The sequence below is a fragment of the Melospiza melodia genome, chromosome 2 (assembly GCF_035770615.1).
Source record: "Melospiza melodia melodia isolate bMelMel2 chromosome 2, bMelMel2.pri, whole genome shotgun sequence".
Lineage (NCBI taxonomy): Eukaryota > Metazoa > Chordata > Aves > Passeriformes > Passerellidae > Melospiza > Melospiza melodia.
Genome location: NC_086195.1, coordinates 67,251,327 through 67,267,707, shown reverse-complemented (window position 1 = coordinate 67,267,707; position 16,381 = coordinate 67,251,327). Strand labels below are relative to the sequence as shown.

Below are 16,381 nucleotides of genomic sequence, written 5' to 3'. Positions count from 1 at the left end.
GGACTTTACACTTTTCACTTGAAATCTGAAATAATTCGCCTCACAATACGTCGGGCAAAGCTTTCCCGTTAGTAAGACGGAGCGCGGCCGCATCAATGAGTACGACTCATTGACAGTGAGCACCCACGCCGTGGGAACAAAGCGCATCTCGGATCAGGGGCTCTCGCCAATGTCAAAATCTTAACAAAACCAAACCAAACCGAAAAAGCCCAACAAAAAAACTGACGGATGCGAGTTTTAAAGAATGGATATAAGGAGGATAGGAGTTTTAAAGGACAGTAACAGCCCGAGGGGCAGCAGGTAATGGGGTCGGATACGTGCAGTCGGCCGCCCCTCAGGCAGGGCTGCCCCGCTGGGGAAGGCGGCGGGGTGGGGGGGCGGCCTTCCCTCGTGCCCCGGATCGACTTTTATTGTGTCTCTGTCCGTGTTTTGCCGTGGTTTTTTTGTTCATTTTATTTCTTTCTGTGTTTTTTCCCCCCTCCCTTCTCTGTGTGTGTGTCTGTGGCCCGCAGGTCCCCCCCTGCCCTGTTCGTCCGCCTCCTCCACCCCCCGCTCGCAGTCCCCCTCCCCTCTCCCCTCGCCGCCGGCCAATGAGGGCCCGGGGCGGTCGCTGGGCGACGGCGCGGCCCGGGCGGCCGCGGTCTCGGACTCTGAGGAAGAGTTTGTCCCTCAGTCATTCTTAGTTCAAAGTGGCTCTGGAAACCTCTGTGCCGCCGCCAACGGTGAGTGACTTTCTCGCTCTCTCTTTCTTTCTCTCTCTGCGCCTACTTTTTTATGCCGGTCTTGACAGCCGTGCGCGGGGATGTAGGATGGCTGGGAGAGCGGGTGTGCCCTTTGGGTTGGTGTGGGGGTTTTATATAAAGAGTTAACAGTTGCCTGGCAAAGGTTGGCAGCTCTGGGCAGGTCGGTGCCGGGTGCGTGCGCGCTGCGCGGTGCGGGACGCGCAGCCCCGTTTGGTGCCCGGGCAGCGCTCGCAGACTTGGCTTGACTTGACGGCCGGAGCCCGCTCCCTTTTGAGGGGCTGCAACTTCGGGGTGGTTTGGCTTTTTCATTTTATTAACTTCTGGCTGAAAGACTGGGCAAAGAGCTTTCCCCTTCTCTGTGATGGCGTCAAGATGCAGCCTGGGGGCTGGCGGGGCCGGAACTTGAGAAGAATCTGTCACCCAAGGGCAGCATGGATAGGCAAGGGGACGACGAACACGAAGAGTTCCTGTGATAGTTGGCAGTGGCATCAGCGCCATCCCAGAGGAGGGTGTCTGTGTCCAGTCCCCTCCGAGGCGCTGAAAGTGTCCTCAGGGGAAGTATTTGAGGAACAGCAGCAGAACCCATCCTACTGGGATGCTCTGAGACTCCCCGATGGGTTGCTGGGGGTGCTCAGCACCGCCGGGTGGTCCACGATGCTTAAGCAAATTACAAGGAGAGGAACGAAATTCACAGTTCTCTGTTGCAAAGACAGTGAGTCATAAACGGAGGTAACGCTCATTGGCAAAGAAATGTGAAATTTCATCAAGGGTAGTGTAACCTGACGAAGTGCAGATCACAGCAGTGGAATAGCAGTGGCCACTCAGGCCGCTGCCATCCGGCTTGAGCGATAATTGCTCACAGGTCTGATTTATGATAAAGGAGAAGGCATTCAAAGATATCTTGAAAGAGAGAAACAAAGGTGAGAGAGAGGTTTACTGCAGCTGGCAACAGCTTAACTGCGTTTATGTTAAGCTTCTAAGAAGGTTTCCTAGTATGCTGTTATCTTCAAGTAAGGAGAGAAAGTTTGACATTTAATTTGTCTGCCCTCTCCCTTTCCCAGCTTCCCTCCTCTTTTGTTGCGTTTGTTATGGTAAAAACAAACTTTCCTTTCAAGGTTTTTCAAAGGAGAAGGTTATCTTCTCTGAATTGTCATCCTAAGGAGAGTAGGGGGAAATACAGTGTTGTATTCATTCAGGAAACTGATTAAAATTCATATCCTCTGTTCAGCTTCCCCCTTCCCCTCCCACCCTATAACACACCCACATCTGACTGCTTGCAGTCACAGAACATGGAAATCTGAAATAATGTCAATTACCCTCTTGTTGGAAATGAAACCTAAGTCACACTCCACCTCATGTTTTCCACATCATAATGTATATGTATGTACTTTCTCTTTGCTCATTTAGGAAATACATTTGTACACATACATGCACACCCTCCAGGTAAAAAGAGGGAAGAAAGAGCAAGAGATTAAAAACCTTAATCTCTTCTTTTACTAATTAGCTGAAAACCAAAAAAAAAATCCTTGTTCAAAGTCTACAGTGGATTGACCACATTATTGTATTATCAATGTGCTGGTGAGTTAGTTAGACTTCAGGCTTTTCAGCAGCCTGCTTTTTTTTTTTTTCCTCAGTGCTTTTTGCATCAGCTTGTAGACATACTCCATTCCCTGAGGCCTTCTTTGTGTGCAGGATTCAGTAGGTTGGTAATAAATATGTCCCACACAAAGACAAGGCATCTGGGGTCTCATTTGCTTGCTTATTCTGGTTGTTCAGTAATCAGAAGTGCAGGTAATGGCAGGACACTGGTGACCTGCTAGGATCAGCTCAGTATCACTCTGCTATCAAGAGGAAAACAAAGGTGGCTCACTGCCACCTATCAACCCGTAATCTAAAAGTTCATGTGAATGACAACCACAGACCATACAAGCCCATCATGCCTAAAACCCAGAGACTCTTCTGACTCTTCTGACCTCTGTAAATGGAATTAATTGCTTTAGTTCTTTAATGTTCTGTTTCTATGAGGCTTAGTCAGCTTAAATTTTAATGACAAAGGCAGGTCTTTATGTTCCTTAAATGGTGAAAATTAGTAAAAGCTTATTTTGGTTAGGACTAAGTTTAATACAGTTAGAGCACTCGTTCTCAGAGAATAGTAGCTGTCTTAACAGCAGGACAGCCTGAGAACGCTGTTCAAAGGATTTGTGTTGCACTTTTTAATTGATTGTGGCTAGGTTTTCCTACCACAGCTGTGTAAACTCAGCCTTAGAGAAGTCCATCCAAAGTAAGTAACACCCAGGGAGCAGCACTGCTGTTACAAATCCCCATGTAAATTGCAAATATAATGCACATGGAGCTTAAGAAACATGCTACTTTTTTAATATACAGTAGGCTATTCTTTATCAAAGTTCCTTTTATTTCAGAAAGGTAATATTGTCCATGATATTATTTTTACACTTCCAGAAAAATGTCCACCTAAACTTTCAAATGCAGGCTGGAACCAGCTAATATGTATATAAATACATGGGCATCTTCTAGGGCTTGAAGTTTTGTGATAGATGTGTTACAAACCATGGTTTGATTTTCTTTTTTTCTAAGTAATTTAGAGCATTGAAAGTCCAAATTTTTATTGTACCTATAATATCAGCAGGTACATGATTTTAAGGAAAAACAGATTTTTCAGACTTGGACCTTTTAATTTTTTCTTTTTATATATGTCAAGTCCAGAAGGCTTTTTACTTTACCTAAAATTACCCAACGTAACTAAGGTGTGAATGTCTCCATTTCAGAGAATCCTAGAATGCTTTGTATTGGAAGGGCCTTTAATCATCATCTTGTTCCAAAGCCCTGTCATGGGCAGGGACACCTTCCACTAGACCAGGTTGCTCAGAGCCCCATCCAGCCTGGCCTTGAACACTTCCAGGGATGGGGCAGCCACAGCTTCACTGGGTAACCTCTTTCAGTGCTTTATCACTCTCATAATAAATAATTCCTTCCTTATATGAAATTTAAATCTATCCTCTTCAGTTAAAAAACATTTTCCCTTATCCTGTGAGTACAAGCACTTGTAAAAAGTCTCTCTCCACCTTCCTTATAATCCCCATTTTAGCATCAAAAGGTCACACGCCTTCCCTTCTGCAGACTAAACAGCCCTGTCTCTCTGAAACATCTCAGGATGTTTCCCTTCAGAAACCTTAAAATTTCCTGACTTTAGCATCTCAGTACTATTTGAAAAGTTGGCTGACATGTGGTATCTTGGTGGACATTAAGAAACACTAATTAGTTTTTCAGGTTTCTTATTATACTGGTGTGTAGGTATATTTGTGTCGGACTCGGGAGAAGCCAGAACTGTCTGAAGGCATCCAATCTTTAATCTCATTGTACTAAGAAACTTAACAACTGCTGTGCTGGATCAGAACATGCAGTCCCTGACAAGGGTATGGGAGAAGAAGCATGAACAAGTGGGGCTGTAGGGAGGATCTTGGCCAGCTGAGAAAGGTTGAGGGCTAGCCAAGGAGGGCTGTGGATGTGGGTGCTTAGCTCATTAATGGCAGCTTTCTTCCATTTGAACCAGTGAATAACATGAAAAATACGTTTTAAAAAAATGAAGTGCCTGTAAGGAATGGTGTTCAGGAGGAGCCCATCAGCCTGACCATTGCTGCTCATGTCCCTTCAGCATCCACAGCTGTGGCACTGGGGACATAAGCAGGTGCATCTCTGAGGTAGGGAGATGGCTGTTGTACAGAGTGACAAAGAACAGTTTTGGAAAGATGTATAAAATCTGTGGAAAGCTGACATCCAAGTTCCAGCACTGGTTGTGTTGCCTCAAAGTCAAAGCCGAAATGTGTGACTTCTTCCATCAGTGAGCAGGCGTTCCATGAGAAGCATGCTTTTGTTATTTGGTGGGGTCTGCTGTGTTTCTCTTGAGCTGATTGTATCAGGCAGACTGGATGTAGTCACTTAAAACAGCCTCTGCACATGGGAGGCACAAAATCCCAGAATCAGCTCTGGTTTGGGGTATTTTAGTATTTTCAAATACTAACACAATTTTTGAGATCAGAGCATGGAATGTAATTAATTCCAACAGAAGTAAAGCAATACCAGTAAATTGTAAGAATATCTAAAACTGACTCTCTGGTCCTAGGAATTGCTTGGGTGATACTGAAGGTAACATCTACTAAAGTCTCTGGGAAGAATCTAATACAGTTTGGAGTCTTATCACCCACCTCTGAATATACATACCCCAGTTTCTTTGGTTTTTCCCTCAAATACATCCCTATTACAAAAACTTGTGGCTCACCACTGCTTAACCAGTTTTGCACCTTTTCTACAACTAAGGGCATTTTTCACAGAAGAAGCAGTGGAGGGTCATGATGCCAGTCACCCAAAGTGACATTGCTGCTGGAGAAAGAGGGGAAAGGCGGGCATGATTCTCAGTATTACTACACTCTGAATTCCAAGAGGAGGGTTAAAAGTTGCATAAAGCATGGATGGTGCAGCCCTTACCTTGGCACAGGTTACATTGGCAGTGGGCAAGGAGAGAAATCCATGTTGAGTACGTGCATCAATATCCTAAGGTTAGATCCTGGGAGACGTGTGCAGTTTCTCTATGATCCCTGATTTTGGTGGAAAATAGAGCACATCAGGATCAGTTTGCCCCCAGCAGCCGCACCATGCTTCTTCTGCACAGTGGGATCTGCATGAATGAGCTGCTTGACCAATAAAATCCATGCTCATATAGTTAATGAAGGTTCTTGTATTGTTTTTGCCACTTTTTCTTGTTTAGAGTGCTGGACAATTTGAAGCAGTAGATCCCCCAAAGATTTTCATTTTCATTTCTGACTGAATCTGGGCCTCCTTATTTGTAACGTATTTTCTTTAAAGTTTGTTGGGTTTGTTTTAAGCTTTAAGAAGCAGTCTTGAGCTGTTAAATACAATCACTGTTCGTAATTTACCTTCCTTTCCTGTCCTTCAGTAAGAACTTCCCACTATTTATTCAATAGTTTGGCCCAGATTTGAGAAGATAAATCCTTCATGAAAAGGCTGCTGGGGACTCCTATAGCCTTATCTTTTTATGTCAAATAGTACAATCTTATATAAATGGTGCATTTCTTGCAATTTGCAGTAACTGACCAGATCATGTGCCGCTGCTGCTGCTATGGCTGGATTTCCTCAGGATCTAGAGGGAAGTCATCTTGAAACACGGGGCACTTTCTGCTGGAAGTTTTTGATGTGTCTGTGAGTGCTCCGTGTTTATTTCCTTGTGTCCGCGGTGCGGTCGGTGCTGCCGAGTGTGCCGCTCAGGCACGGCCGTTCTCAGGCGCGCTCCGCCCTGAGCTGTGACCGCTGGCAGGCTGAGTGCAGCATCAGCCTGCTCCGCATCGGCAGCGCTCCCCTGACCCTTGGGCCCAGATTCCCACCCTGCAGCTGTCCTGTCGGGGTCCTGCTCCAGCACGGGGTTAGGTGTTCACAGCACCAGGACTGAAAGTACAGAGACATCAAACTGCAGCAGGGAGGCCAGAAGACTCTGAATATTAAAGGATTTGAAGAAGGAATAGTATCATGTGAGGCGTCTTACAAGTGGAGAATTTTCAGGAATCTGACTGAGGAGAGCAAAAGAACCTTTGATAATGTAATCTGAATAATTGATATTTTCTCATCTAAAAACTAACAATAAATTCCAATTAAATTCAGTTTTGTTTTTTTTTTTATGGAAAGCTTTCATTTTTCTTTCCAAAAAAGCTTGTGAACAGAGGATCTGTTCTCTTGCTGTGTTTTGTCCTTGCACAGTGCTTTCTATTGCTTCTTTTGTACTACTCAAGCAACTGTGTTAAGTAAGAATAGCAATTAATCTCTGCATCCTTTATCAGAGATTCGCAGAGTCCATTAGCAGTCAGTGTTACTCATAATGGTAATTCATAATTACAGAAGGGAAACAGGAATTGGAAGATATAGCCAATCAATTTCCAAGTGTATTTTAAAAAGTTTTAAATATTCTTTGTTATTGCATTTCCTATTAAAACTCTTTTAACATCATCACCCTCCTCCCCCTCCTCTCATCCCCAACACTACAGAAATTTAGTAAAAACATCCTAAGGAGAAGAAAGGTTTAATAGATGTTTAGTTTAGCAGTACTTTAAAAAATATTCTTAGTAAAATTATATTTTTTTAAACAGTAGTGATGATTAGATGAGGTGCTTTAACAAAAGCATTTTGAAAATCAATTTTACATAATTTTTCAATTAATTTGTCCTCTAATTTGGGAACGTGCTCAGAATTCAGCCTGAGAAACTATAACCTTAATTCCTCTCTTTTAATTTTAGGCAGAAAACTAAACAAGAAACTCATTAACCATAAGCTTTCAATTTAGACAGAGACATTTCAAGCCACCAAGTTTTGAGTCATCCTGAGGAGAGTTCTCTTTTTGCACTCACTGTGGCTAGAGCTGTGTCTTGACTGTGGGTCCCCAGAAGCCTGAGGGGTTATTGTGGAGATGACCATTTTGGCTTGATTTTTACAGTTGGTGCCTGCTCAAACTCACTGAAACCTTCCAAAAATTCACTTATGTATTTGAAAATTTGTCCTCACAATTTTGCCCTCATTCCTCTGAATTTATCTCTGATGTAAAGATGACAACAAGGTTGAGGTTTTGAGTTTCCAGGCATCAGCTATTGCCTTTTAGACCCTGAAGATCAAGTAAGAAGCTGTTAACTGGCAGCTGTGAGGAGGATCATATCATGAATTATTCCTGTTCTTATTCACTGAGCAGTGGAGCCATCCTGTTGAGTTTTTGTTCCTCCTGTTTCACTCTTTCTTCTGAGAGGAAAGATCAGAGAAATGCCAGTGTGTGAGCTGCAGATTTTTCAGAGGACATGAGGCTCTAGATGTGCCCACTTACATTGCTATCCCTTAAGCTCTTGCTTTATGAATTCACTTTGCATCCTGAGAATATTTGTTTAACCTGGCAATTGTTTGGCTTCAGGATGAGCCAAAGGTGAGAAGCAAATAATTTGCTATAGGACTAGATTCTTATCACTGGTATCAGTGGGAGGCATTTGGATTAGATTCCTAGCATAGCCAGGGGCAAATCCTGACCCAGCTCAAATCCTTTTGGCTCAAACAGAGGGACCCTTGGTCAGTAGGGGATAGTATGAATACACAGAGAGGCAGTTCGGGGGCTTTTGGGAGGTTCTTTTGCAAGGAATAAATATCTCAGAAAGAATAAAGCAAAGTTATGATTGTCACGTTCAGTGAAGGGCAGCAATGAAGCAAGTCACCTTTCCAGGCCAAGGAACACACTGAATCAGTTAAAGCAGATTTATAGCTTTTTAGCTGTGATAAAGCCGTATCAGTGTGTATATGAATTTACATAGGAGTAGGAGGTTTTTTTCCTTTCTTTTAATGCAAGCCACATTGGAAAGTGTGCACATAGGAGCCCCACTCCAAGGAAAGACAACTGGAACAAATTATATGCATTCAGACTTGTTAAATGGAATTGGCAGCAGAAATATTCCTGGTAACCTGAGATTACGGCGGCATTGGTATAGTTAAGGTTATGTCAGCATTTCCATTAGAAACCCCTACTTTCAAGGGTTTATATCTGCAAAAAAAATTCACTGTGGGTCAAAACTTGACAAGCTGTGCAAGGTCTCATCTGAGATGGATTTTTTTACCTTTTTACAAAATTGGGGAGAAAAAACTGTTTGAAGAGTCAAGCTACAAGATCACAAACAAAAATAGCAGTGTTCTGGCTTTGATCCTTTTTGACGTTAAAAAACCCCATTTCTTTCTTTATAGTGTAACTATCAAATGTACAACAAAATCTTGCTCTGAAGAAGGAATTAATCATTACACTATTAAAGGAAATGAAACATTAATTTATGGCCCATTAGATGTTTTTTCACTGCAGGACTGCCGGTGTTTTGGTCTACCTCAGGTTATACTGAGAGATTTGTGACTAACATGAAACAAAGCCCCCAAAGCAGTAGATTCTGTGTGGAAAAAATGCTTTCAGGGCAGCTTTAGAAGAACAAAACATTGAAGGCAGAGTTGTCCAGGGACTGGAGTGAGTACTAGGAATTCAGCCTTCTGATTTCTGCCACAGGCTTCTCAGATACAAAACTTAAACCACAGTTTTCTCAGTTGCAAATGAGAGCTATAGCAAACCCTAGGATTTGGTATCCTTCTGAACTTCTTTCTTATTTATATGATATTACTGCAGCTAGACATGGTTTACGCTATGGTGAACAAGTAGACAAGAAGGGACCTGTGGCTCCAAACTTGCAGACATCATGTTTCAGAGAGTAAGCTAATCTTTTTTCTAAATATTTTCAGATTTTTCCCTGCACAACATTGAACTTTTTGTTTCTGGGTAAGTATCATCTCTGAGCTGAAGCCTGTGTGGCTGAGGGTCTGTATATGTTCTCAGTTTATGCAGTGCGTTCTGCACTTTGAAAAGTCATAACTGATGTTCATCAGAACTTTTTCCACTCACCAGATAAAAGCTGCTGTGGAAGTGCAGAGTATTATAAAATACAGGAAGGAAGTCTGAAGCTCATGTACTCATGGCTGCACTGTGTTATTACTGTGAAATGGATCTCTCAGTTGGGAATGAGCTCAAACTTTGGGAAGGCTTGTTCCATTAGCTGTTTGCAAGCCATATGTCTCCATTTTTAAATGAGGACCTAGGGGCTTTGAACTTTATTTATAAGCTGAAATTTGCTGGTCACTGTGAACTGGTGATTAATTTGTAAGGGAGAAGATGCCAGAAGTCTCACTCTGACCTGTGTGTTCTTTCAAACTAAACATCCAATAACTGCATAGCCTCAGAAGATGTATTCCCCCCACTTCCTCCTCCATCGTTTCTGTGCTTTGCATTATTCACTGTGTTTATTGTAACACACTATTAATCTCAACCATAGCTTTCAAACCATCATGTGACCCCAACAAATTCTTCAGCTAAAGCAATGATAGCTTTAGGTATTTTGGGTGGAAGCTTTTGAGCTCTGAGTAAAAGAGAAAGGATCAGGTTAACAAATATTTGTGTCAGAATTCAGAGGAAAAAGTGTTTTTTGTGAATCCAGCGTGATTTTTGTGAAAAATGATACTTGAAATATGACATGAGAGGATCATGCAGCTTCTTGCTGTGTGTGTATAAGCCATGGTGTATCCTTTGAAGTTGCTTTCCATGTGCACCTGGGTGCAAAGCAGTAGGGTACTTTTTCATGGTAGAGCAGTCCTTAACCCTGTGTCTTAACAGCAGGACCAAGCCCATAGTGCCCATTCTTGGTAGTAAAGCTGATGTGATGGGCAGTTATGGCACAGAAGGAATCTTTGCTATGAAGAGCTTTGTATGAAAGACTGTCACAGTTCTTTAAGAGTCAGTTGGGTTGAAGCTTTGAGGTCCACAAGCCCCAGTGTACACACCCAACTTAAAAATTCAGTTTGATGGAAATTTGGAAAACACCAGAATTTGAAGTGTTAAAGGTTTTGTTTGTTTCTGAGTCCTGCCATATGAATTTGAAAAAAGTCCCCAAGAGAGATGGAATAGCTGGCATAGTGCTTTAAAAGCATGATTGGCATTAGCTCAGAATCTACATCTGCAAGGTCTATATTTTGTAGTAAGTAGTACAGTGGGAGTCAACACCAGTCAAAAAACTGATGGCTAGTTACAGTTGGTGACCTTGGCTAAGTGACCTAAATGCTGGTACTGGACTCTTACATAAATAAAACGGGGGATAATCACTATTGTTTGCTCCTTCGAAGTTTTGGAGATTTTAATATTCTTAATTTCGGATTGATAATGAAAAATACTGTTGTATTCCCTCTCCATTCAGCTGATAAATCCACAGTCTCTCCGAGCTTTACTGCTGGCTTTTAACATGTACTCTGTCTCTGGAGGTAAGGGATGGTGATGCTGCATAGTTTAGTCAGCCTTTTTGTAGCACATCTTTTCAGTCTGTCCTCACTTTTAACAGGAAAGATTTAGTAGATGATTTTTCTATTTCCATGTAATAATTAGATCTGTTAATGGCAGTCTAGTAGTTGAGGCCTTTTCCATATAAAGGAAGCGAAAGTGTAAAGATAAAATGTAATATTGTATGACAGAAGGTGATAAAATTCAGATGTAGTATATGGTATTTCTGTTAGTATATGGTATTTCTGTTTACAAGAGGTCAGCTAATACTGACATGTCAAAGTACCATGAAAATGTGCAGCCATTCCCTAAAGACAACAGTGGTGGGCCAAAAGAACCATGTTACACATGGACTATGTGACTCCATGTTACTTCATAGGTGCAGTGACTCATTAAGGGTGGAAAATACTCTAAGGTCACTGAGTCCAGCTGTTAACCCAGCACCATCATGTTCTGCACTAAACCATGTCCTCAGGTACCACATGCAGTACCTTTGGAACACTTTCAAGGATGATGATGCTGGGACATCTGTACCAAATGGCAGAGACCTCATATCTTAATCTACTACTTTCTACCACTAAAACACAAATGTATGTGGAAAACAGTTGCTAACAGAATGGTGGTTGATGCATTTCTCCCCAGCTCACATGCCATTTAAAGTTCTAAAACAAGCAAAGCTAGTGAGACCCAAATGTTTTGCTCCTCAAGGGTCTCAAACACCAAGTAGCCTTATTTGTAGGAATGGTCAAAATAAGAAGGCTGAACTGGCCCTCATTAATTGCCGCCTAGTTGTTCCTATTCTTTTACGTCTTAGGACGGCGACATTACTCAGAAATTAACTTTACAAAATGTAGCAAATGTCCTTGAGATGCCTTTCAGGGTAACCTAAAAGCTGCTACTCTAACCTCTTGTCTTTCTTACCTTTCCTAACTGATATCCTGGCAAGGCAGTAAATTGATAGAAATCATAAAATACCTGGAGTTGGAAGGGATTCATACCTGCAGGTCATAAAATATATTGGTCCTTTCTGGAGGATCTGAGCCTTTTTCTGTTTTGCTACATTTCTGTGGGTTCCCAGGGTGTTTCTGTGTCCTGACAATTGAGTCTCTTAATCATGCTGTCTTTCATTTTCTTTCAGTCGAAATAAGACCCCTATTGTAGAGATAAAAATTGACCTCTCAGAATTATTGAGGTTAAGTAGGTTATAATTTCAGCATTTTGGACACCTCAGGATATTAGGTGTTTGGTAAGTACAGTATGCTGTAAATAGGAAAAAGCATTCTGAAACCATAAATGGCTATATTTCGTTCAGCATTTGGGAGGGAAGGGGTGCTGTGGTGGCCAGGCCAGTAAGATGAGAGCCTGTCATCATATGCACTATTCAAAATCAGCCAGCCATGACGGCTCAGGAATTGGACTCAGGTTCTCCCACGTGAGGGGAGAATTGAGCTTTGTGACCTGCTTCAGAAAAATTAAAGTAGCGACACATGGCTCATTAGCATGACAGCTCAGGGAGTGGGCATGGGGTGTAATAAAGTGCTGCAGGACCTTGGAGTGCTCCGGCAGAAAAGCTGGCAAGTGTAAAATCGATGCTTTTGATACATTAGGTGGTAATGGAAGAAGCACAGCACAGAAGTGGTATGATCGGATGATTTAGTTAGAGCCATAAATCTAGCGGCAGTATCGTGGCAACGTGATAGGACACAGCATTTCATAAGGAGCACAGCATAAAGATTCATGCATTAGTCAAGTCTGGGGTTGAAGCACGTGTGGGTGGGAGTTGCATTACTGATACAAATGATAGAGTGGTTCATCCTTGCAAACACACTGAGTAAAACAAGGGCACTTGGTGGTAAATGAGTGCTTTAGACAGAGGTGCCAGTATTTGCATTCTGTATGGATATTTCTGGTGTAAAATTATTCTGGTGAAATAGAAATCAGCATGGATTACTCCAGGTTAAAACTACTACTTTCATACTGGCCCCTTTCTTGCCTTACCCTTCCTGGCCAAGTGTGGAGATTTTGTAAAAATTCTCCAGAGTCACATTTCAGCAGTAAAACTACTGCTACTTGATGGTTGCTTGTGATATTTTTTAATGTAAATCATCTCTTTTCCTTGCTACTCAGTTTACATAAATCCTGCCCAAATCACCTTAAACAACTTCTCTCTCTAAAACTGAATGGCTACATGAAACTATCAGAAGGATCTACATTTTACCTCAATTTAGGTATCTTGTTTTAAAATCAGTCATCCTCTTAAATTACCATCATTTTTATGCCCTTCTTAACATGGCAGTCAGTTTTTCTACCCCTCTCTAATAGTGAGAGACAATTGAGCTTGGTATAGCTTCACAGATACAGTGAGCACCCAAAGACAGGTCAGGTAAAACCAGAAAGAAGTGATACTGCTTCTTGCCATTAACATATGCTTGATTAAGAAAAATATCATTAGGACTAGTACAGAGGAGTAGGATGTCAGAGGAGATAAAACAGATTGAAGTGTTTTTGTAGCATGAATTACAGAAACCCTTACTGTTGCTGCCTGTAACTTTTCTGATACACCAATGAAACTTGAAACAAGAGGTCGTCTCAAAGGGTAATAGCTTCCAGCCAAAATGTGCTTCAATCTACCAGACCACCCATCCTTTCTTTATCAATGAGGTCAAAATAATAGCAGTACTTGACACTTTTACACAGATGGGTAAAATCTATTGTGTCACCAGTAGATATTTCTAGAAACCTAACCCATGTAACTATATATTGTGCCTTTCCCATGTACATCTCTAAACAATTAGGAAACAGTAGGTCTCCTGGTACCCCCTTGAATCAGATAAGTGTGATTATCTCCATTTTACAGGGGTCACAACTGACTAGCCCAAGGTCACCCAGGCATTCTGTGATACCACCACAGCAGGATTCACATCCCCTTACTCTCCCATTTCTTTAACAACCAGTACACCCTGTTTTCTGCCCAAATCTACACAGACACACTTAATAAATTGGAATGAGAGCTAAATGATTTTTAAACATAGTGGTGGAATTTATAAAGGCAGTTTACTTACCTGTTTGAAAATTACATCCCAGTGTTTAGTCGCATGGCTTTTGGAACAGAGAATTTTGGCTTCTGCTGAATATTATGGTAGCTTCAATTTAAAACAGTTTGCTTTCTCTTCCATTTATTCTCTGTAAAAACTCTTGAGCAGTTTATATCAGTGTCAGTTCATGCCAGAAGTTCTTCCAATCCATCTTGGGATTAAACACAAACACTTCTCCTCTGACTGAACTGTGGGTTGGTTGCTGTCACATGGAAAGCTGACTAAAGCCCTTTAATTTATGAAATGCTGCATATCCTCAAGAGATTGCCTAAATATTTTACTGCATGTCACTTTTTGTTGGAAACCAGAACCCATATTTTCTGTGCCATCCATTAAGTAGAACTTCTTCAAATTACTTCTGCTTCTAAATGGGAATTTGTATGTGCTAACTTTTATCTGAGGACTTCAGACATGTCTCAGGATTCTTGCACCTTTTTTACTACTTGTCTCCATCTTGGCTTAGCATAATATTTATGTGCAGAATTTAGAAGTGATCTTGAAGCTTTAATTTTTTTTTCCCCAAATTGTTCTTTTCAGGGCAAAGAAGTAGTATTTAAGATTCTTTCAAAGAATGTGGGTAACTTCCATCTGCTGAGATGCTGAGAGTAGGATCTAGACTTGTAGCATGTTACAATGATTGATAAATTATTGTGTACAAGAAGTAGTGATAATATTTGAAGTTTTACAAAATAATTTCCCTGGAAGGGTTTTGGCACAGTAGCCATGGAAAATTTACTTCATATAAATGAAGAGTGGTCAAATACTGGAATCATCTACCCAGGGAGGTGGTGGAGTCACCATCCCTTGATGTGTTTAAAAAAAGACTGGATGTGGCACTTGGTGCCATGATCTAGTTGTAGTATTAGAACATGGGTTGGACTCGATGATCTTAAAGGTCTCTTCCAACCTAGAAATTCTGTGGTTCTGTGGAGAAACAGAAGGAAGGAGAAAGGCTCTTTTGAGATTGGCATAAGTGACTTGCGTGGCAGAAGGATAATCCCTGCACACACCTGCGCAGCAGAAACACAGCATGTGGGTTAGTTTTGTACTTAATCTGTCACTCTGGCATTCCCCCTGTGAGCTGCCCGAGTGGTTTGTGCTCCTCAGCTCAAGTGTCACTGCACCTTCAGCAGCAGCCGTGTGAGCGTGGTGGGTTTGGATAGCAAACAATGCAGGTTTGTTTGTTCACTTTGAGTCTGGTGTCTGAGGTGGAATTTTAATGGTGTGAAAAATGAGAGGAGGAAAGGGAAAATAATAACCTGAGCACTGAAACACAGCACTCAATACAATATCTGAGCCTTGGCATTCACATCTCCTGCCATTCTCATAAGCACCGTCCCTTATCCCAGTAAAGTGGAATTCTGCTGTTAGTGTTGTTCTGCCAGAGAGCGGAGCATAAGGGGAGTCTAAAGTGCCTAGTCCTGCACTTATAATCCTTCCAGCATGCCTTTGCACTTGCTGAACCACAGTTTCTCTTGTATTGTATTACAAATTACAACTTGTATTACACGTTTTCTTGTGTTTTCTATTTTGTGCTCTGAGAGTGCAAAGTCTTGAACAGAGAGACTGCATGTCTATAAAAAATGAGTTTTGTAATTTCACAAAAGTTCTTGACTTTCATAGTGCTGCATACAAAAGGAGAGAAGCAAGAAACAGAGAAAAGATGATAATGATCTGTCTGTGATTTCTGCCACTGCTGCGCATTTTGGAGGAAATGGCACACTTGGATGAAGTTATTTCTTGCAAAGGCCAAACTTCTGGCAGAAAAAAGAGCACTAAATTCCAACCTGCAAACATTAAAGAGAGAAGGAAGAAGAGTGTAGAAAAAGACCTAAAAGCATGGAAGAAAGCTTTGTTTCAAATATATTTGAGTTTCAGATTGGCTTGGTGTACTTCCTGCGGTGTTGGAGTGCTGTAAATTGGAAGCGCTCAGGTTGGAGACAGGTCTGAAGCACTGATTTCTGAGCCCAAACAGAGTTGTGCTTACTGCCAGACTGGTTTATTCAGCTTGCTGGATGGGAGCCAGAGGAACTGACCGCCCTGTGAGCTGAAACCGGTGCCAGGCAGCCAAAGAATAACATTGCTTTGACTGAAATGGCAACTGTTTGTTTGTTCTTCCAGCAAAAGGGGGGGGGGAAAGCAGCTTTTAGTGCTGGTGGTGACAGAAAAGGTTAAAAATCGAAGAGAAAAAAAATTATTGTGAAAGAGGATGAAAGGTTTGGGGCAAATTTTTCTACCCGGTTACACTTCTCTTGTTGCTTGGTCTTCTCTGGTTTGTAATTAAGAAAAAAGGCTCTTCATTAGTTTTACAGATTTTTTCTGTCTTCTGCTAAAATATGGTAATTTTTATTATACAAAAAATTGCCCTTACTGGTAGTGATTATAATATACAAAAGAGACTATACTGTGACAGTGTAGGCACTGTCACAGCAGCATGTGGTAATTGTGGAGATCGCAAGGGACAGTTTTGCATGTGTTAACAGAAGAATGCTACCTTGAGTAAATCAGCAGTCAAATGGGACTTGGGCCTCAATTTCAATCACTTTAGCAGGAGTTTAAGGTGAGCAAAATAAGTGAGCTCAGTTTATTTTCAGGTCTCTATATTAAGTGCCTTGTGGAAAGGCTGGCTT

General features: G+C 41.6%; 1 protein-coding gene across 10 annotated transcripts in view; it reads left to right on the top strand.

Annotated features, from left to right (window-relative positions):
- TENM4 (teneurin transmembrane protein 4) overlaps positions 1–16,381 on the top strand; it is a 589,980-nt gene that overhangs the window by 335,155 nt on the left and 238,444 nt on the right. For 6 of the 10 annotated variants that reach the window (XM_063148730.1, XM_063148734.1, XM_063148732.1 and 3 more), the window contains exon 6: positions 513–722. The exons of the other annotated variants lie outside the window; for them this stretch is intronic. In XM_063148730.1, the coding sequence (XP_063004800.1) occupies positions 513–722 (210 nt within the window). The remainder of the gene's footprint in view (positions 1–512; positions 723–16,381) is intronic. 10 annotated transcript variants of the gene reach the window in all.